The 23,356-nt window shown below is 38.1% G+C and overlaps 1 protein-coding gene across 4 annotated transcripts in view; it reads left to right on the top strand.

Annotated features, from left to right (window-relative positions):
- DIAPH2 (diaphanous related formin 2) overlaps positions 1-23,356 on the top strand; it is a 105,331-nt gene that overhangs the window by 19,022 nt on the left and 62,953 nt on the right. For all 4 annotated transcript variants that reach the window (XM_089536698.1, XM_089536697.1, XM_089536696.1 and 1 more), the window contains 10 exons: positions 98-172; positions 260-329; positions 1,391-1,527; positions 3,275-3,383; positions 4,085-4,195; positions 11,479-11,597; positions 13,402-13,518; positions 15,062-15,180; positions 15,959-16,023; positions 21,790-21,894. In XM_089536698.1, coding sequence (XP_089392824.1) covers positions 98-172; positions 260-329; positions 1,391-1,527; positions 3,275-3,383; positions 4,085-4,195; positions 11,479-11,597; positions 13,402-13,518; positions 15,062-15,180; positions 15,959-16,023; positions 21,790-21,894 — 1,027 coding nt within the window. The remainder of the gene's footprint in view (positions 1-97; positions 173-259; positions 330-1,390; positions 1,528-3,274; positions 3,384-4,084; positions 4,196-11,478; positions 11,598-13,401; positions 13,519-15,061; positions 15,181-15,958; positions 16,024-21,789; positions 21,895-23,356) is intronic.

Genomic DNA, 23,356 nt, shown 5'->3' with positions numbered 1-23,356 from the left:
AGCTTCACTTTCAGAAACAGCTACTAAACAGAGATTATTAAGTTTGTGATTATACAAAATAGCAGCTGTAAATTCATTTGATTTTATTTTTCTACAGTTGGGTTAACAATTTTGGACATGAAGGACTTGGGCTTCTTTTGGATGTTCTTGAAAAACTGCTAGATAAGAAACAGTAAGTACAATAATTGAGACGAAATGGAATGGGAGCAAAAAGACACTTACTGTAATGTCTTTTGTAAATAATCTCTTTTTGTTAAAGGCAAGAAAATATTGACAAGAAAAATCAGCATAAACTAATACAGTGCCTCAAAGCATTTATGAATAATAAGGTAAGAATTTTAGTTCCTTCTGCTTTTACTTTTCTTTGGATAACTTCAATTTATCTAGTCAGAATCGGCTTCTCCCATACTAGCCTATCTTTACACTCAGGTCCTCTGGGAAATGTTTGCTTCAACCAAATGGGATTAGACTGGCAACTGTTTCCCAGATGACCTTTTGGTCTGCTGCCCCTCAGACTGTGGAATCACCTGCTGGAAGAGATACGACAGCATAAAACAACATTAAAGACACATCTCTTCCAGCAGACCTACCCAGTCAATTTTAAATCATGTTTTTGAATATGTATTTTTTTCAAAAAATGTACTTATATGAGTGTATTTTAATACTTTATAGTGTTGTATTTTAACTTATGGTTTTATGTGTTTTCTTTCTTTTTCTTTTTACATTTTTTAAATTGTTTAATTGTGTGGAGCCTTGAGGAGAGGTGGGAAATAAATTATTATTATTATTATTATTATTATTATTATCATTATCATTATTATTGCCTACTTAAGCACCTGAAGAAGTGGTTTTATTATTTATGGAAACAAGGAGGTGCTTACCCAACACTTCCTTTTCTGGCCTGCAGTCCATTAAGATGTGATGGGGAACTATACATATATCAATATCTGTCCTTGCATGATTGGTTTGTTTGCAGGCGGACGGAGAGTTTCATGTTTTTATAGGAAAGAAAACATAACTCAGCCCAATTTTTCCTGTGCACTATAGGAATTGGTGTACATTCCTGTAGAATAGGCATTTTGATGTTTCAGGTATCTTTATATCCAGACATTCGGGTCTTTAAAGGTTAAACCATCCCTTTGTGTTGGCACCAGAAATGGACTATGAGCCACAGTATACATTTGAAACTATACTATTAACCTCACCTTTGTAGTATATCCAAAGCTATATTTTCCAAATGTTATAATTTATAACATTTGGGATTGTAATGTTTTAAAACTGTAGACATGTTGAAATTAATTTCTTTCAAGTTGTGGATATCCTTATTTGAGAGAAGTGTGTACAGTATGTGTGTAAAACATTATTTTATTTTATTTTATTTTATTTTTAGTATGGACTGCAAAGAATTCTAGGAGATGAAAGAAGCCTTTTTTTACTTGCCAGAGCAATTGATCCAAAACAACCAAATATGATGACAGAAACAGTAAAAATACTTTCTGCCATTTGTATTGTTGGAGAAGAAAATATGTAAGTTTAAAAATAACATTTTATTAATAAAATTTGCAAATATACCTCAAAGTACATAAAACTGACATTAAAACAACCACACAAGGGACAAACTCCTTCATCGTCAACCCTGACCAATCATAGTATTCAACAACTGATAAGTAGATCCTTCCATAAATTACTATTATGCTATTATAATCAGGCACTATTATAATCAGAACACTATTATAATTAGTGTAATTAATAAATTGGGCCCATATGACATAGAATAGTTTCTGTTTCAGGTCTTAACTTTTCTTGTGCACATACATAGTCAACTTTTCCATAAAAGCCAGGGACCAGAAACAGGTAAGTAATAACATAATGTTTGCTTATTTGAACACTGGTGTGGTCAACTTAAATTCAGTTTAATCTGTTCTCTTTCATATCTTTTCATTTGATATTGTATTGCAAAATATGTCTTTCTGGGAGGGCAGGACTCTACATTTAGTGGAAGGTATCAGTGTCTTTTACATTTGTTCTCATGCAATATGCCTGTATGATAGCAATTGCTGGGAAGCAAAAAGATGCCCTCATGACCTCCTTATGGACATCCCAGAGGTATTTGATTAGCTACAATGAGAAATTTGATGTGATCTATTTCAGCCTTCCTAATTTTGCTATTGGGTATGTTTAGACATGATAGTAAGCCCAAATTCTTTATAATCTTCTCTTATTGTGAATGAGCAACCATCCAGATACAGCTGCTTAATTCTTCTCACTTCTCCCCTGCTTCAAGTGGTAGATCCAAAACCAGTACTTCAGGATCTCAAAGAACTTTCAATCATGACCCCACTTCTCAGTAGAAGCCAGAATGATTCAGTTGAGGAATGCTTTGAACGTACCATGAGACAACATGACTCAGAGGAAAGAACAGCAATGCTTGTTGAAGTTGGAGGCACTAATAAAAGAGGAAGACCACAACAGTAATGGTTTGATGCAATCAAGAAAGCTATGACCCTGAGTTTGCAAGACCCTAACAGGGCTTTTAATACAGGATATCTTGGAGGTTTTCATTTAGACAGTTGCCATATGTTTAGGCTGACATGATGGCAATTAAAGACGAAATGGACACCATATTTCTGCCCCACAGCATCATTTTAGTCCACAGAGCTCTTTTTTTCAAACCTAAAAGTGACCAGATTTGTCACAGTTCTGAGACAGACCTTGGGGAAAGGGATATGCTGTTATAATAATGGCACTCCCTTGATGGCACAACTAGCCATCTTTGACCAAGAAAATTGGGAAAATTGGGTAATCCCCAAACAGTCTTGAGTTTAGTGTTACAGATCAGGATTTTGATTTCTCTCTCTGACAGACCAGACTCATAAACTATGTTAATTCATTCCTAAAGATTGGCTTGTCAGGGGAGAAACCTGGTTTCTATATCATGCTAAACAATCACATATGGAAGTTCTGTTTGTTCAGCTGTCCTGAACAGCATTGGGAATGGTTGGGCAGCATTCATGAGGGGGATGCTCATAGACAATGAGACAGGATTCCCTTCAGGAAACAGAATCAAGGATTATATTCCCTGTTCTTTTAAAATCTGTTTGATGGCAAGTAACTGCTTTTTGTGTGCATTTTTAAAAATAAATGTCCTATGAAAAAGATAAAAATTATGTTAAGAAGGCAAGTATTTTTGAGTAATCTCTTGAATTCTAAAAGAGGAAGTACATGCATGTATATTATAAGGAAGAAAATTAAATAAAATACACTTCTGTTGCAGTTTGGACAAAATTTTAGCAGCCATAACAATTGCAGCAGAGAGAAATAATGGAGAGCGGTTCTGTAATATTGTGGAGGGGCTTGAGAATCATGAAGCTTTGCAGTTACAGGTAGGAATCTTTAGTTTATAACTTTGTTAATTAGATAAGATTATAAACAGTCATGTACTTCACTAAATGTGTTCCTGTAGTGGGAGAAAGGTGGGATATATGTGAATAAAATAATAATAACAAAGCACTGTGTAACAGACGGCTGCAAAAATATGAACAGTTCTTGGAAGGCTAGGTGCCCAAAGAAACAATTCATCCCGGTTTAATAAAGAATGGTGGCATGTGCATGCGACTATGCTGCCATTAGGGATAGCCCCTGCTCTCCTGTGGTAGTGCATGCATGTGGCCATTCTACCATTAATTTCCATTGTTCCCCATGACAGCACAACTGCGTGCATGCGCTGCCACGGGATAACGGGGGCTGTTCCTAATGGTGGTGCGGCCACGTGCACATGCCGCCATTCGGTAGAATGTGGGCTTGAGCATCCATGGCTTTTGGTATCTGCGGGGGGGGGGGTCTAGAATTTGGATCCCCCGCAGATACTGAGGGCTGACTGTATTGCGTTTGATTCATGCTTTGCAGAGGTCAGACTTTAGTGGGGTCCATTATTGGTAACATAGCTTTATATACTACTGAGTTTTGTGAAGTAGGTTTAAGTACTTTTCTATATTTAGGAAGCTGGTTTTTCCAGTGTTTATTGCTCATGTTCATTGGAAAGCTGAGTCTAATAAGTTACTTTTACCATAATTTTTACTTGCAGGCAGCTTGCATGCAGCTCATAAATGCCCTTGTCACTTCTCCCGAAGATCTTGATTTTAGGATACACTTGAGAAATGAATTTCTGCGCTGTGGGTTAAAGAAAATATTGCCAGTAAGTTATTTGTAGGAGAACTACTAATGCACTGAACCTTATGATTTCTTGCCTCATAATTATAAATCTTACATAGGATAGCTCAAAATGTTTTAATCATTTTGAAATGGGAGCAAAATGTTAAAACATTAAAAATATATGCTAATAGAAATGAATGTTTATTTCTTCACTGATGGTTAGTTAGATCCATCTCTGGTTCTAATATATATTTGATAAAATAAAATAATAATTTGTACATGAGGAACTCACATTAGAAATCCTACCTCATCATAGTCTTGGTTGCATAGAGAGACCATTTTTCAGGTTTGACTCTCATATGAAAATAACCTACAAGAAAGAGTTAATAAGATAAGACTGTTACAGGACGTTTCAGTTATGCTAGATGTGAAGTATTCTTTTTGTTGGTTTTGAAAAACAAAACAAAACAAAACACAAAATAATAATTTAAAACACATGTTAAAACCAAAGTTTAATTCAATCAAGGTGCCTGATTTTTTTAAAAAATAGAACTACTTCTGTCAGGTCACCTAAAAGAACCTGGTAAATAAAGTATATATTATATATTAGGAAGAGGAAGAATATACATGAATTGTACATTTTTAATAGGTGGTGCTGCCTGGTGAATTAAGGATTTGGGGTTGGCAGGTGGTTTTGGAACGAGGCCACCGCCCCCTACAGTTGGACACAACTTGGCAACCTTGTCAAAGGGGAAATCTTTACCTTTACTCTCTCTTTTTTAGCCATGACAATAGAAGGATTTTTGCTTTTTGCCTTTTAATTGTAGCTCTAATTTTTCACAGCATTTTCCCACAGTAAATGTAGTATGATTCAGTGGGGAAATCTGAAACTTTATTACCTATTTTTCTTAGTAACTTTGATTACTAAATCGTTATGACCTCAGATCTCTGGGTGTATTATTTCATTGCCACAGTAGGAAATGCATTATTTCCAATATGAACTTACTTATAAAGACCTTATACCAGACTCGAACAAGATAAACAAATGAGATTCTGTAAAGTGATTGGACCATTTCCATAGGAAGAGGTTGCATAGGGGGTTTTGAGGCCTGTCAAACATTTGGCCTTGGGGGGGGGGGGGGGGAATGCATTGTATAGTATTTTTATTTAGTGCTCCAGACAGCCAGTCATGACATCTTTAAGGTTGCTTTCACATTGATCAAATTTATTTGTACTTCTTCAGCAAGCCCACTAGTGCATCCCACTCATGCATGAGTGGTTCTGTTTTGGTTACATGATGACTTATATTTGTATTCGGTTTGCTATTACATGTCAGGAGTGGGGAATCTGAAACCTGTAGGTTGCATGTACCCCAGGTACATCTCTGCTTTCCCTAATCCCCCTTATATATTTGGAGACAAAAATTATGCAAAGTTGTCAATTATGCTTCTATCAAGTGCAGATAATTAAAATGCACCCCTACCCCAAAACAAAAAATGTATCCAGAAATACACAGAAATGGAAACCTGAAGTTACTTCATTTTCATTTTCAGACAATTTGTGCATGATTTTGGGGGAGTGGTACAGCCTGCTGTGGAGGGGAGTGCATTATCCATGCACACACACACACATACACACTCGAGAGAGAGCGCATGTGAGAGAGGGAGAGAGCATGGAGTAGTGGTTTAGTGTTGGATTATGGCTCTGGATACTAGGGTTCAATTTTTCGTATGATCTTTCATTCTGTTCTGTGTCCTGTTTTCACATTTCGGTTGCCTATGATTAGGACGAAGTCCTTTTTTGGTGTGTGATCAGTTTCTTCTTGGACTCCCGTATAGGAGCTCTCAATTTCTTCTTCTTTTGCCTCTGTGGTTGGAGCATAAACTTGCATTATGGTTATATTAATGGGTTTTCTCTGATGTTTTAGGGCTTGTCTATGGGTGCTATAAGTGCCACTCCATTTCTTCTTAGATTTTTGTTTCCTCAATAAAACATTGTGTAATTAACTGACTCAAAATGTCCCATTCTTGTCCACTTGAACTTGCTCATCCCTAGTATTTGTTTATGATTGATTTCTTGTTTTACTATGGCCCAAAACAGATGGGCCAAAAAATGTGGTTTCTGGGTGCATTCAGGGCATAGCATTTAGATGACACACACAGAGAAAAACCACAATAGACCTGCATCTTCTCCAAAGAAATGGGCCAAGAAGGAACGGTATAATACTGGCCTGGTTCAAAAATTTCAAATATCAAACCCTAAGTTTTACCCTTGACTTCTCTGTGGTTCATATCAAAATCCATAATTTCACCCCCAAAATCTGCCGTTGACGTATACACGAGGCCAACATACAGTTGAGTATATACGGTAGAAAATAAATGGCAGATAAAATAACTAAGTTGTAAGGTGAGAGAAAATGTTTTAGACTACATCAAAATTCTGTTTTAAAGGATTTTATAGTAGATATAAGACAAAAAAAACAGTATTTTTTTTAAAAAAATCTTATATATATTCTATCATAGCAGATTCATAGTCTAGATTTTTTCTTGACATTTGGCATAATTTAGATTTTAATTGGAATGTTCACTTAAGGATCCACATTTTAATAAAATATTGTTTAATAAAGCAGGAAATGAGCAAGTCTGGTGAATGACACAGTTGTTTTGGGAACAGCTTTCAATCATCATAACAGATGTTCACCTTTAATTAAATATTTCGTTTCACAACTGGTGGTGAAAATCAGTATGGCTTGGCTGTTTGTGAAAGCAACACAATTTCATTGAAAAGTAAGCCAGTCATTAATATTTTTAAATGTAATTTCAGAATGAGGATTTGTCAAGATTGTCTTAACCTGAAAATGGTGTCTTGAATTATAGCGTATTTCTCTAAGTATCTGTCCATAAAAACTGGAATGGAGGGATAATTCTTTTTGCTAACAAAACTCTGTACTCTTACAAAATGCTCATTATATGCTTGTTTTTTTTTTAATTTGTGCTATTATTTATATAAAAAGTAAATGTTTTCTTTTTATCTGCAAGAAGTCTTTTTTGCATAATGTGTGCAAAAAGTTTGCCTTTGTCAATATTCTTAAACATTTTTAATTATTACTTGTCAAGAAGACAAGATTTTTTATATTGCTGCTTGGTTAAATAATTGATGAATCTTTATTTAGTTTGAATTCTTGATATGCAAATCAGATAATCATTATTCAGTACAACAGCTTCTGTTCAGTGTGGCTAATTGTGGGCTCCACATTCCTGACATTTTTGTTGTAGGCACGTGGTCATCTCTACTTCTTCTATTCTCATCTTTGAATGTCCTCATTTGTGATTATCAAATGTCTTTTGATAAGCTACGAGATAAAAGGGATCATAGTAAAAGAACATCAAGGTGATATATTTAATCCCAACAATCTCTAGTGTGGCATGCTATAAAAAATATTTTTTTACTTATTCTTAAAAACAGAGAAAAATTATGCATGTGGTTTTTAATATGTTGCAAAGATATCATTTAATATTTAAACATGAGTTGGAATTGTTTTTTTAATGTAGTACTCAAATCTGAAAGTCACCAAAGTGTATGATCTAATAATGCAGCCGATGATTCTATGATTCTCCAATGTTAAAAAAAAATCTGGTTAAAATCAACCGCTAAGCGAATTTGAAAATTGACCAGCTAGTAATTATTTATGTGATGGAGGATTATAGTTAAATGGCATAGTCAAAGTCATTTTAGATCTTAGTAGATACTCTTTGAGCATGGATTTGTTTAAATTGGTTGCGTTAAAGAATGATAGAAGGCCATATATGTTTTGTTGACTTATGAGTATGCAAGGATTATGAGTCTAATTGAATTAGTGTGCTTGTGAAGCCAAATGTATAGTTTTCAATTTATGCAAAAAGGTACAATCCTTTACATGGATATGTTACATGAAAAAATATTTTACGACAAATCAGTGTAGTGAAAGACATTTCCAACAAGAAGTATCATATGAGCCCAGCCGTTCTTCAGCAGAGATTTGGAAATGAATTTTAACCCATCTTCTCTTTAAATTATTTAAATACCATTCTTAGTATTACTCAATGTATGAGCTACCAGTGCATAAGTAGCTTCTGGAAAGAACACTGTGTTTTTGACAGAAACACACTTAAATTGCCTAATGTTAAGGAGAGTTAATCATAGAATCCTAAAATGGTAGAGTTGGAATAGACAACAAGGGACATGCAATTAGGGTTGCCATAAGTCAGGACCTCCAAACCGGGACAAATGTAGGACAATTTTTTCAGATGTAGGACACATTTTTAAAAATGGAGGACATGTGAAAAAATGATTTTTTTAAAAAAAAAAATGTTAATATAAATGCCTGTTTCTTAGGCATGATCAAAATGGAGGACATTCGGGCATTATTTCTAGACAGATGTCAGAAATGGACTTCCCTTTCTGGCAAAACACCCCCGACCTCCATTCCAAACCACACACGACAGCATATTTGGGCATTTCACATGGCTTTACTGAACATGGCCTCTTGCATCAGAGGCTTATTCCATAACCAAACCCCTTGGGTTTAACACTTAGCATGGCTTAACATGGCTATGCATATTGAACATGTCAAGGTGGTTTCACTGTTCTTGCACCAAGTGTACTTCTCAGAAGTATGTGTCAAGTGACTTTGGTTTTTCTTCACTGCGCATGAGTTTGTAAAAATCACAGCAATTTACATTGACCAGGCCTCATAACCAAAACCACATAGAAAAGGCACTTTGGAAAGTCACACTCTCTCGGCTTCTGAAACAGTGCATGCATGCCTCTCAAGCTGATCCACTCATATCATCATCATCATCATCATCATCACCACTACACTATCACTGTCAAAGTAAGGGAGACTTGTTAGCATTAAAAGCACCCCCCCAAAAAAACCCACCTTGAGGCCTCTCTGGCCACTCACTCACCACCTCCTTCCCCTCCTCCTTTTCCTCCCCCTCCTCCTCCCCCTCCTCCATTCGCCTGGGGGATGGGGCGGATGGGGCGGAGGAGGAGGGTGGCGCGTGGCTGCGCGCAGGAGGCGAACCGCCTCCAGCTTCGCCTCCTCCACGCGGCCTGGAGAAGAGGGGGCGGAGAAGGAGGAGGTGAGTGGCGCGGCCGCGCGGGGAGGCAAAGACAGACGGAGCCAGTGCCTCTTGCGCGCGGGTGCGCCACCCTCCCTGCTTCCTCCGCCCCCTCTTCTCCTCCTCCCCGCGTGCCCGCGCGCAAGAGGCACTGGCTCCGTCCGTCTTCGCCTCCTCCATGGTGCGGGTGGGCGCGAAGCCTGGGGGCGAGGGGGCGGAGGAGGAGGGTGGTGCGGGCACGCGGGGAGGCGCCTCCTCTGCCCCAGGCAGGCCTCGCTGTCCTCCTCTTCCTCCCCGCCACCCCGAGGCAGAGGAGGAGGGCAGCGAGGCTCTGCAGGCCGCAGCAACTTGGCTGCAACTGGGGGGGTCCTGGTTTTTGGGCTGCACCCGTGCCGGGAGGGGCCCAGGGCCCCCCAAATCGGGAAATACACGGGTGCAGCCGGGTTATGGCAACCCTACATGCAATCCAACCCCCTACCATGCAGGAACTCACATTCACAGTTGAGGTGAATGTGTGACAATTATATAATTAAACATGTTTTTATAGTATTTGATTTCATTTTCCTTGCAAGATGCATGAGCAAAACAAATACCTTAATTGGGCACACTTCTTGGTATGGGTAGTCCCAATTGTGGCAGCAAAATAGTAACAGTTAAAATAGAATTCTCAATACGCCATACTTGGACTGTTGTGTTTGAATATATCCAATTAAGTATTGTTAATGTTACAAAGCGTTTGTGTCAGAACTACAATCACCTCTCCACATTTTTGAGGGTTAAGGGCACAGAACCCTTGTGAAAGTGAAAACAACATGAATACAGTGGAGGTATGGGCAAGGTTCCCTCCCAGGATGGCTCCTCAGGCTTGTGAAGTAGGCAGCTGGGAGGCTCCCCAGAGGGGCATTATGAAAACTGTTCATGGTTGCCACCTCTTTCTAAAGCCTGGGGCTGCTTTGTGTGCTTAAAACAGGACTCCATGCTCTCCCTCTCTTCCCACCCTGTAACAGCTCAGGCTCAGTGGAGAACTATTGAGAGCAATTGCTCCAGATGGAGAGGTGGGGAGAGGGAGAACATGGAAGCAATTTGTCAGAAATCCAGCAACCCCTTCTCAGTTTTAGACACAGGGCTCTCACCATTTCAGCAGCTTTAGCTCCCCTCCACCTTTTCTTCTCAGCCAGGCAGGCTAGCTTCTGTTTGCTTGAAACTGGGATTGGGGGGGGGGTGGTTACTGGTTTCCTTCCTGACAAACTGCTTCCATGTGTGCTCTCTCCCCACCATCTGATCTTGGGCGATTGCTCTCGATAGTTCTCCATGGAGCCTGAGCTGCTAGAGGGTGGAAAGAGAAGGAAAGCATGGAGGCAGTTTGTCAGAAAGGAATCCAACAATGCCATCCTGATTTCAGACACACAGAGGCTAACCTGTCTGGCTGGGGAGAAAAGGAAGGAGGAAAAGATAAAGTTTCTGAAAATGGTGCAGAGCTCTCTCTTCGTGCCTGAAACTGGGACGGGTTGCTGAATTCTCCCACTCTCCAGCAACTCAGGCTTCATGGAAAACTATTGAGAGTAATTGTCCCAGATTGGGTGGTGGGCAAATGAAGAATCAGAAGCATCCCAGCAACTCCTTCCCAGTTTCAGGCACACAGAGGCTAGCCTGCCTTGCTGGTGAGAGAAGGAATGTGAAAAAAACCAGGTTGCTCTAAATGGCATGCAGCTGTGTACAGCCACAGAGCAACAGGCTTTGGGAGGCAGTTGGGGGCAGTCCGAGGCTGTTGCCTGAATGTGCATGTGGTGGTCTTGGGCTTGGGGGAGTGGAAGCTTAAGAAGAGCTGTGGCAAACCTGCAAATAATCAAATTTGCAAATCTCAACCCCGCAAATGTGGAGAGCTGACTGTATATTAATCCTAAAGAATCAAGTTTAGAAAAGTTTTGGTTTTGTATGCCTATAGAATGAGAGTTGGATAATGTGATAATTTTGTCATACCATCTCTTTGTTTTATCATGTGTAAATGCAATAGATCCTTGTGGTATACTGTGTTGAAAGCACTACCTGTCATAAGCATGCAGAGAATAGAAAGGCTATATGGTTTCTGCAACATCTACTATTTGAAACTCAACATCCAACCTTCATTTGTTTGTTTATATTTTGCATTCTTAACTATAGAAGAGATAATTTGAAGACAGGTTTTAAGATAAACTGTTCAATGTATTTCATGGAATATTAGGATCTGAAAGAGAAGGAGAATGAAGAACTTGATATTCAGCTGAAAGTATTTGATGAAAACAAAGAAGAAGATTTAATTGAATTGGCCCATCGCCTCAATGACATCAAAGTTGAAATGGAATATCCTTTTAAATTGTGACACTGTTTTGCTTAAGAAATTAGTGGTAGTAGAAAACAAGATAGTTCTAAGCCAGTATTAGTCTATTAAAGAGGTTACAGAAAGATGTTAAGGCAAGTAAATGATAAAAAAATAGAGGAGCTTTTTGCAGTAAAAGCTAAATGTTGTAATCTCATAATCTGGGGCACACATCAAGATATCAATATTAACAAGTAACAGTTGTTAACAATTTTAAAAATTCTGTAGTCACACACATACAGCAGTTTTTAGAGTATTTTTTTCCAAGTTTTAATAAGAATACATTATTGAAATAGACTTATGTCCTTTAGTGAGGGGCTATGGTTGGAGTTTCTAATTTAAGTATTTGATAAGTTAGATGGTAGATGCCAAAGATGGAAAAGAATGGGCCGTATATTTCATGATATAGAACTCAACTTTCTTTAGCACTGCAAAGTCACACTGCCAAGTGACTACAGTAATTATAATTGGCAGTACAGTGCGCCCTTTGTTTACTCAGGGGATCCGTTCCAGACTCCCCCGCGTAAAACAAATAATGCATATGCTCGAGCCCCATTTAATGAATGGGGCTTGTGCACGCAGCGGAGTGGCAGCACACGCCCTATTCGTCCCTATGGGACATGCTACCCCTTCCTTGCCACGTGGCTTTCAGCATATGCTGAAAGCCGCCTAAAGCGTGCCCACGTATGACACGGGCACACTGTATGTTCTTATCGAAGAAAAGGAAGAAATATGTTTGCCTTAGAGCAATATTTGAAGGAAGCAAGCTTGTTTTCTGCTGCTCCAGAGAACAGGACCCGGAACAATGGATGCAAGCAACAGGAAAAGAGATTTCACCTCAACATTAGGAGGAACCTCCTGACAGTAAGGGCTGTTCGACAGTGGAATAAACTCCCTTGGAGAGTGGTGGAGTCTTCCTCCTTGGAAATCTTTAAACAGAGGCTGGATGGCCATCTGTTGAGTATGCTTTGATTGAGAGATCCTGCATGGCAGGGAGTTAGACTGGATGGCCATTGTGGTCTCTTCCAACTCTTGTAGGATTCTAGGATTCTAACTTTCAATTCTTCTCAGTATTGTACATGAAGAAATAATGAAGATTTTCATGATCCATCAGTTATGTAATTATTGTCCACAGATATATGCCTTGGACATTTTAGCTTACCCACATGACTTATTTTTGCATTAACAATTTATTTTTAACCTAAGATTTAACAGGCTTATATCAAAATATTGCCTCTTGGGAAATCTAGTAAAATAATGGTTCTATTCTGATAATGTGGATGGGGTTTGAAAAAACAGCCATCAGGCTTTGATCTCAAAGAAGAGTTTTTGGTTGCCTATTGAAGTTTTCAAACCAGAAATGTTCCTAATTTTAGTTTGTCTTGCTAGAGCAGACCTATTCAATCAGTTGAGAAATTGTTAACACATAGATAAATCCTGTGGATTTACTTTAATCAGGACTAACAATAAGACATTAACAATAAGACTAACAATAATAGCCTTGCTGTTCTTCTGTATTGAATTTCAAGAACCCACTCTTGATGTTTTTGAGTAGTAGGAGAATGTTCCACAATGTTAAAAGTAATATTTTTAAAATATTTCCTTTTGAATTGTTAACTTGCTATCTAAAAAGATGCCTTAAACATGTCTGTGAACATCTGTGCCTCAGCTGTGATTTAAGTCTGAAGGACCAAAGTACATAGCACAAATTTCAAGACTGGTTGAATCTTCAGAACTGTAATATGTTCCTGTATAATTATTTCCTCATTTCCTTGACATCCCTTGTACTGATGTAAATGAAGTTTACCACCTGTTACACAACATGCTGAAAGAAACAACATCTGAGAACTACTTTCTATCCATTTTACAACATTTTCTACTCATCAGAAATGATTATTATGTTCGGTACGTAATTTATATTTATTTGTTCTGTTTTAAATATGGTTTTCATATATCAGGGATACATATTGGTCAATTGCACAAGGAGGGTCACATCATCTTGTAACTAAGGGGACACATAGGACAAAAGCCTCTGTGGTTTTATTGTGGTATAAATTCGTGATGGTATATTTATGCTGAATCCCAAGATTTTGCAGACAGTTACTCATCCTTTGGATTCACTCACTGTTGAACAGTAATTTGTCTCCCTTCCTGCCAAATCAAGAGAGAATGTGTAAGCTGAAAATACGTTTACAGGATGATAGGCTTCATTGGAGACCACACTTACATGGCCTGTGAGAAAGCACAGCTGTTTGTACAGAGACTTTTATGATAACATTTGCCCCAACAAGATGGTGAACCAAAGTCCCATTTTTCTAGCAAAGCAGAACAAGGTGAAAAGTGTTCCCTTCTTTAATAATAGAAATCCTTATTATAAAGGTGCCAGAAAAAAGTTTTTAGAAAAGTGTGACTGAACACACAAAACCAAACAAAAAAAGAAGTATTGCATAAGGGATGCAGATATGCTATGCTATCAACAATATGTATAAAACTGGTTGAAGAGATACAATGCAAACTATGGGCTCCGGATGACTATCCATTTTGACAGACATATAAGCCTCAAACTGACGGCCCAAAAAGGTCACTGTCAGGCTGCCTTGGGGGCATGTTCAGATGACGCATGCCCTGAATGTGGCTAGAATCCACCCCAGGTGCATCTCATCCTGGAAGAATTGCGGCTGTGGCGCAGTCCCAGCACAAACCTTTTGCGCTGTCTGCTTCAACCCATAGTCTTTTTTCAGAAATTACCATGATCTGTACATGAAAATAATCATAATAATTATAATAATAATAGGATTTATTTATATGCCACCCAATTACTGGGAATCTGGGTGGCTTACAACAGAGGGAATAATACAAAGCAATAACAATAAACATGAATTAAAAAACAAATGTAACATAGCAATGCATTAAACAATAACAATAAAATAAAAGCAGTTAACAATAGCAATAAATAACAAAAATACATAGCAGTTATAGCATCAAGAATACATAGTAATTATAGCAACAGTAATAACAAAGCAAAATACATAACAATTAACAGAGCAAAACAAGTAAAAAGAAATTGTATAATAATAACAAATGCAACTCTAATGGAATGCAATACAATAATACAATACAACTCTAATATAATATAACACAATACACATAAGCCGCCTTCCCTCCATCAAATATACAACAAAACCCCTAAATATAACAATGACAAGAACTAAAATAAATCATTAAAACCATTAGTCTAACAATCAAAACAATCAACCTCCAGCTGAGTCCTCCATTGCCTTTTGAGGCTCTGGGATGATGGTGGGTGGAGTGAGGCAGTCCTCTCCACCTGAGTCTTCCATTGCCTTTTGAGCTTCCCCCTCCTCCTCTTTTTCTTCTTTAAATGTTTCACTTTTTGATGGTCATATGGTTTATTTTATGTATAAAAGTAATTTTCTTTTTGCTCTAGTCCTCAGTATTACAAGATAATAGAAGAATGTGTTTCGCAAATAGTATTGCACTGTAGTGGTATGGATCCTGACTTCAAGTGCAGAGGGCGACTGGATGTAGATTTCACTCACCTTATAGGTATGTGCATCTTTGAACAGCATGTTTCAGACCCTTGTTAATTAGATTTGAAAATGATTATGTTTTCCCCATAAGATCATTGCTTGTCTGTTAAGGGTGCCATCTACCCATATATTTATTGTTTCTATTCCTTTGATTCAACATCTTACTAAACCTGAATGGCAAAAATTATAAACATGATTAAATCATATCAAATGTTTTACACATAAATTTTGTATCCTAATTTCACTAAAACTATAAAAGGATTTTATTTTGGTCAAAGACCGTAAATAAAATCACAACAAAAGGATTTCAGTAGCTGAAAAATGTTTATATCAGTGGTTCACCAGAACACTAGGTGGGAAAAAATCCCTTATGAAATAATTATCGTGTGGGAAAATTAAAAACTACTTTTCCCCAGACATGTTGAATTGCTATAATTGAATTGAATTTAAGATTTTTGACTTTTTGTTGCACCTAGAAATATTTAACCTTTTCTACTGACAACCTTGAGAAAGGGTGGGGGTGTAGCTAAATATAATTTTGAATGCAAGGTAGCTGTGTTGGCCATTTAGCAAATTCAAACAAAAATCGACCAAACAGTGATGACTTTATTGGCCTACTGAAATGCACAGTATACTGGTCGCAAGCTTTCGAAGCGCCACTGGCTTCTTTATCAGGCAAGATGTTACAAAGCAAACAGGAGAAAAATGGAAGAAATAAAGGTATCAATAATTTTGTATATATTTCCTTTTTAAAACCAAGTTTTTGTTTGTCATTGTAATCTCATTATTTTCAGATTGCTGTGTGGACAAAGCAAAAGTAGAAGAAAGTGAGCAAAAAGCTATAGAATTTTCCAAAAAGGTACTGAAATTTTCCTAGAATTTTCCTAGAACTGAAAACATTTTTACCTGTTGACCTGAGATGATTTGTTCCCATCTTAAATCTGTGTACACGTTTCAAGATTTAGTGGTGTTACCGTTTATTTTTATTGAATTGTGCATAGACATGTTCAAAATTATGGACAAAAATGTCATGGATAAATTAAAAACAACACAGTTCAATTGACAGATGAACAATGTCTGAAATGGGGTGAATGTGAAATGCTCATCTATACTCCATCCTTTAGGACTGGTACTCTCATATTGTGAGTGAGGTAGAAGTATGTTGTATATTCAGGGGCCACACAGAAGGAAAAGAAAGGCATTGATGATCCAGTTTTATTGATTACATATAGATGGGAAAGGGATGCATTAGCAGGAAGAAAAGCATAATGAAGCTGGCATGTCGCTTGACCCTAATTCTGGCACAGCTTTATCTGTCGGCTGTCCCCAGGTGTGCACAGGACATCTTGGGCCTCTGCAGTTGTTTGACAAGGTGTCTGTGTTTCCCTTTTTTAAACTGGGACAAAGGAATTCCCTCAAAAGTTGAGATTATATAGCCTAACAGAACTGTTTTTCTGGAAGCTGTTGTGATGCTTACAGTTTGGGAGGGGGTTTAAACCACCTTCCCTTCCCCCTAGATAGGAGAGAGAGAAAAGATTTGTGTTCTCAAGGCAAAATGACCTTAACAGGCCCATGGCTTTCAAGGTCTGGACCCAGCTGCACACTTGTTTAGAGTTATACTATCAACTTTGCAATGTAGGAAATGGCTCTTGGAGCCTTGTTAAGGAGCAAACAAAGATCAATCAGAATATGTAGGCCTTTGATACTTTTATATATAGGCCTTGAAAGAAGGTAATGCATATAAATATAATTATATATTATAAAAGTGTATGACAGATGAAAGGTAATTAAACTCTTAGCCAGTTCTCTACAAACTAAATCTGCTATATAAAATGGCCCCAGGAAACTGGTCTGAAGAAACATTATTTACTGTCTAGGCAATGGTTAAGGGTAATTGCCACTGCTTCCATTTTTTTCCTTTGGCCTGCACTAGCCTGCTGGCTATGACTGAAAGGAAGTGGAACTCATCAGGCAGTCAGCTTACATCACAGTAGGATTTCTTTGAACAAACCAGTTAATGTTCCATTGGGATTCCCATTGTATAGGGTTGTTCCATGATAATTGATAAAATTGAGAAATTTCTGCTCAACTCCAAGCTGCTGTTCAGTAATGATGCTAAGGTGATTAGATGGGATCAAAGCCTTCTGCTTTCTCTCGCAACAAAGGCAGGATGGGTAAAGAGAGGGAAAGAGAGTGTGTTTTCGAATCTGGTGATATTTTTGTAAGTAGAAAACCTTTCTTGGCCATGTATGGTTAGTTTTTGAAAGAATTGGAGGTAAGTGAATTTATTGCACACTTGTCACCACAGTGTTGGGCACCATGCGTCCCTCCAGAGTGTGTTGAGCTGCTGTTCCCTGTGTCAGAGCTGCTGAGACTTGAACGCCACAGCAACATGCACGTGATCCTGATATCAGAGTTTTAAAATACTGTAGTTATGTCGTTGAGAATAACATAATTATGTTCTACACAGGTTAGAAAAATAACAATAGAAAACATATTTCCTCATTACACTTGTTCAATATGCTATTTTTTTTAAAAAATCATCCATTCATTCACTGAATTTATGCCTTGCTCTTCTACCACAAAGGCTCTCAGATTGCTAAGTAGACAATTCCCTGCCCTCAGGCTTACAGTCTAAAAAAGACGATACAAAAGAAGAAGAGAATGGCAGTGGGAAGGGGATCAAGTCCAGCAGATACTGCAGGTATCTGCAAGTATCTGCTAGTTCTTCTTTCCCTCCCAAGCTAGGGAATGGCGAGAGAGCCTTTCATCTGTTTCTGTGCTAGGTGGAGCTATATCTGCCTCTTCTCTCCCTCTGAGGCCAGGATGGTGGCAGATTGAAAGTCTTCATAGCTTAACCTGTTTAAACCTTTTCCTATGACTTTTCTATGTTAAATCTAGCCACAGTTGTTTTAGGGAGGATAACAATATTGTCTGAACATTGCAGCAGAGGAATCCATGCAAGTTCATGTATTCTACTGAGCTCTGTGGTGATAATTTATCATACTGCAGCATATTTTGGCACAAGCTCCTCACTTCTATATGTTTATCTCTGTATCTGACTTCTCTGCTAATTCACCTTTATTTTAATTGCACTGTATTTAATGGACTGGTTCTGCTAGACAGATTAACATGCCAACAAGGAATTGTTATAATTGACAATGCTATAAAATGGAACATTGGTTCTTACTTGTGATACTTTCATTTTCAGCAGTGAAAAATCAAATATCCTAATGTGGTTCTCCCCACCCCCCAATAGGCAGGAATGATACAGATCTTTCAGCAGCTCTTGGGAGCAACTCTTAGAAGGTCAGTCACTGGAGCATCCAGAAAATTCTGATCGGAAACTCAGGAATGAAATAGGAAAACAGTAAACAAGAACGATGGAACAAAGGCAGAAATATAATTCCCCTTGATCAGCAAAATTAACCAAACCCCAGTAGCAAATGCTCCAGTAGCAGAATGCTTTGAGCCACTCAGAATGGCCACTGAATGAGGAGAGGTGGTAGTGAGGACATCAGGTAGCATGCCAAAATGCATTATATTGTACATTGGGCTATACATTGGGTTACCGAGTTCAGAAATTTAAGTTAGTTGAAAACATGGCAGCCAGACTGATTACTGGGACATCCATCACACCAATATTAAAAACACTTAACTGGCTGCCATGCAAGTTACAAAGTGGTGACTATTACCTTTAAAGCCCTACATGGTTTGGGTCCAGGTTAACTACAGGATTACCTCCTTCCATATAATCCGCCCCATACATTTACTAGTGGATATTTCAGCCAGGACTAGGTTGGCAAATTTTACCCAGAGGACTTTATCTTCAGCTGCCCTTAGACTGTGGAATAATCCACCCGAAGAGATTCAACAGGTGAATACAGTATGTTGTCCAAATTTAAAACAGCACTGAAGATCAGTCTCTTTGGCAGGCTTATCCAGAAGATTTTTAAATTGTGAATTCAGATGTTGAATTTTAAATGTGTAAATTTACAGCGCTATATAAATAAAGGTTAATAATAATAATAATAATAACTTTTAAAATGTATGTATCTTATCTGTCCTTTTAAACTATTGCATTTTTAATTAATGTGTTTTAACTGATGTTGTTCCTTGTTCAATTGTCATTGTTCCCTGCCTCAATCCATGGAGAGGGCAGATGAGAATTATTATTATTATTATTATTATTATTATTACTACTACTACTACTCCTCACAATCCAGTGACTCAGACCCCTTCCAAGATCCAGTTCAGACTAGGCAGCAACATGAATCAGAATGGAGATATTTTCACTCACATGCTTGACTCTCTGCCAAAACTATAGCATGTTGAAACTGAAAATCAGTCCTTGCCCCAGCTTCACTAGAATGCAAAAGTAATTAAGGGAAGAATACATTTCTGAATCTTCTGGGTCGACCCTCCTTAGCATGGAATGGCTGAGGCATGCTTTCCTCAGGAACTGTGCTGAACAGATCTGACTCAGGCATACCCAAATCGGTCTTGGCACAATCTTGTCCCTGAGAAAATAGAGACGGAGAAACTGAAAATAAAGCTGTTTAAGACCAAAAGGGAAGGGGGGGGGGATAAAAATGTAAAGGTATGGGAGACTGGAAAACACAACTTTTTAGGAAGGAATGAGATTGACATTCTTCTCAAAACAATTTGTGTCTGCTGGAGTGATGTAGATGGGAGAAACCCACTTGGGATGTTCCCAATTTAATTGCTGTAAATGTGTATAGTTAACAACCATCCTTTACAACATGAACCCAATCTATTTTTTTTTCAGATTTGACTATTGAGTTTTATTAGAAATATGATTTTTTATTGCTTCATATATCTTTTTAAAATTGCTTGATCTCACTGAATCAGACTGGAAATGTTTCCTTCATTGTGGACATTTCTACATGATCAGTGACATTTATAGATCATCAGATTTAATGTAACTTTGACTGTTGGGTTTGTAATCTCTGAAGACCAAAGAACTTGAAGAAATAGTGATTTCTGCAAATGGACTATTGCTATATAACGTAATGCTCTTTATTCCTATTGAAAGGTAAAATATTCTGGAGTGGACCATAAAAATTAAATTACCATGTATGATGCAAATATATTTTAGCACTATATAGTAATGTTTACTTTCTTATCTGCTAAACCACTTACATTTGCACTTCATAGATGCAATATTTGAAAAGTGGAAAGCTAAAGGAGAAACTGAAAATTTTGTGAGTGTTTGTGATGCAATGTACCATGATGTATACATGGTAATCCCTTCATGGTACATCAGTACACTTTTTTTTCCTTTTTAAGATTTTCATAAACTTAAATCTAATTCTTATTCCCCACAAAAGTAAACTAATCAACAGGAACGTGGAATGTCAACACTTTTAAATTCCATTGATTTAGTGGGCCAATGGAATTAAAGTACTTCTAATGGGCATCACTTTTGTTATATAGGGAACTCGCACTGAATATCAGTGTGGTAAATGGAATGCTGTAGCCCATCCCCAAACTGGCATGAAATAATTATTTTAGACATAAAATAGACAACATTGGAGCTAGTACTTGTTGAACTATTTGCCTCAATGTGACATTCCAGTAGATAAGAAGTGATGTAGCTTTCTTATGGGAATGAAGTGGGCCTACATGCCCTCACCTATAGACCTTGGTGTGAAAAGCAGTAAGGGACAAATTTTGCTATGGAATTCATAGAAGGAAAAGGGGGAGAACTTGCTTCTGATGAATAGGGATTTCTTTGTTGAAATTTATTATGGCCCTGATCAAGTCTCAGATCAAGATAGTGAACTGTAGCAAAAAATAGGTACCCCTTGAAGATACAGTCTTTTTGAATCTTGAACTAAATGTTCTGAGGCAAGTAGATAATTCTAATTATGTATTCTAATATAAAAAAAGATTTTGTACCACCTCTGAGATTAAGTGGGAAAAAGAAATTTTTAGCATAAATTTTCATAGACTCCAATGCAAAACACACTGCAGAAATAATCCAGTTTGAGACCGCTTGAGACCCCGGCTCAGTGCTAGGGAATCCTGGGAATTGTAGTTTATTGTGGTACCAGAACTCTCTGACAGAGAAGGCTAAATGTTTCACAAAACTACAGTTCTCAGAATTCCCTAGCATTGAGTCAGGGCAGTTAAAGCAGTCTCAAACTGGATTATTTCTGCTGTGTGTTTTGGACCCCAGTCTCCTTGAGATGCATAAACTGAGTCTATAAAAGCTTATGCTACAAACATCTTTTCCTTAGCCTCAAAGGTGCTACAAGATCTCTTTGTATACTGAGGCAGAAAAATTGTCTCTGCTTTTGAGTATGTTTTCAGATATTTTGATTGTTTGAGCATAAGGATATAATATCTGAAAAAATGTTATACATTCCAGTGAAAATGCTTAAGATGTTGAGTCCTGCATACTATGTTGACAGGAATGTGAGGCAGCTGACTCTAGATGGCTATTGCAGTGAATATTTTAATTCAGAGATATGATGTTGTTGTTGCTATTATTATTAGCCAGGAAGCCAAACTTTTTTTATTGTATTCAATTTATATTAAAAGTTGCAGTATTGAATTTGGGAAAATATGTATGAATGTTTCTGGTTGGTGATCATTACAGTTTGATGAAGAGTTCACAGCTCGACAGGAGGCACAAGGTGAAGTTCAAAAACGAGAAGAGAGGATCAAAGAACTTGAAGCTGAAATCCAGCAGCTACATTCCAAGGTAATGTAAGGTGCTCAGCTTTACATTCTTGTAAAAAAAAATTCTGTTTTGGAGATGCAGAGATGTTTTTGTTTTGGGCTTTTCTTTTAATGAAGGTAAGTTGCTAACAGAGCATTAAGAAGAAAGCTGAGTTCAGCTGAGACAATTAATGGGTCCTTTGTATTCATTCATCAGTGGCTTGGAACTTCACTGATTAGTAGTCTCATAAGCATGCTACACACTACTCACTTCCCATGTTTTTAAAATCAGGGCAGAGGATATATAAATAACGTCATGTAATAGGAAAGGTAAATACCACGATGAAAACGATCAATTAAAACAAACATGGAACTTCAAGTGTGCTCATAGATCATAGAACCATAGAGTTGGAAGAGAACAAAAGGGCGACCCGGTCCAACTTTCTGCCATGAAGGAACTGAGAATCAAAGCACCTTTGACAGATGGCCATCCAGACTCTGTTTAAAGACCTCTAAAGGAGGACACTCCACCACTCTCTAAGGCAGTGTGTTCCACCATTGAACAGCTCTTACTGTCAGGAAGTTCCTCCTAATGTTGAGGTGGAATCTCTTCTCCTGTAGCTTGCATCCATTGTTCTGTGTCCTATTCTCTGGAGCAGCAGAAAACAAGCTTACTCCATCTTCAATATGACATCCCTTCAAAGAGTTAAACAGGGCTCTCATATCACCTCTTAATAGTCTCTTCCCCAGGCTAAACAACCAACTCCCTAAGGTGCTCCTCATAGGGCATGGTTTCTAGACCATTCACCATTTTAGTTGCCTTCCTTTGGACAAGCTCCAGCTTGTCAACATCCTTTTTGAACTTTGGTGTCCAGAATTGGACATAGTATTCCAGGTAAGGCCTGACCAAAGCAGAATAGAGTGGCACTATTTCTTCCCTTGATCTAGATATTGTACTTCTATTGATGCAGCCTAAAATTGCATTGGCCTTTTTAGTTGCTGCATCATACTGTTGACTCAAGTTCAGCTTGTGGTCTATTAGGCCTTCTATATCATTTTTACACACAGTCTCCTTAAGTCAGGTGTCCCCCATCCTATATCTGTGCATTTCATTTTTTTGCCTTAAGTGCAGACCCTTACATTTCTCTGTATTGAAATGCAGTGTTAGCCTTTGGGAAGGTCCCGTCCCGCATTAAACAAATGTCCCGGGTCTCCTGATGCGAATCACCATGTCTGCAGTCTCCCCGAGGCCCAGCCTCCCTTTCCCAACAACAAGGTAAGCGGCCATGTTTCTGGGAGAATGAGGCTGCAGCCAGGGGGCTGGCTGACCCAGCTCCTCCATCTCCATTGGCCAGGCTCCAAGGGGGAGCTTCTGCATTCATCCCCATGCTCCTGCAAGAGAGGGAGAAAGAGATCGGAGGAGGCAGGCAGGCTGAGAGAGGCAGTGCAGCCTGCCTCCGCATTCACAGTACGTAGTCATCCCTGAAGTGAAAAAGTCATAGCTA

This window comes from Sceloporus occidentalis, unplaced genomic scaffold (assembly GCF_023333645.1).
Source record: "Sceloporus occidentalis isolate IW3139 unplaced genomic scaffold, rSceOcc1.0.p SCAF_8, whole genome shotgun sequence".
In the NCBI taxonomy this organism is placed as follows: Eukaryota; Metazoa; Chordata; class Lepidosauria; order Squamata; family Phrynosomatidae; genus Sceloporus; species Sceloporus occidentalis.
Note: the sequence above shows the minus strand (reverse complement) of the source record. Positions and strands in the feature narration are given on the sequence as shown.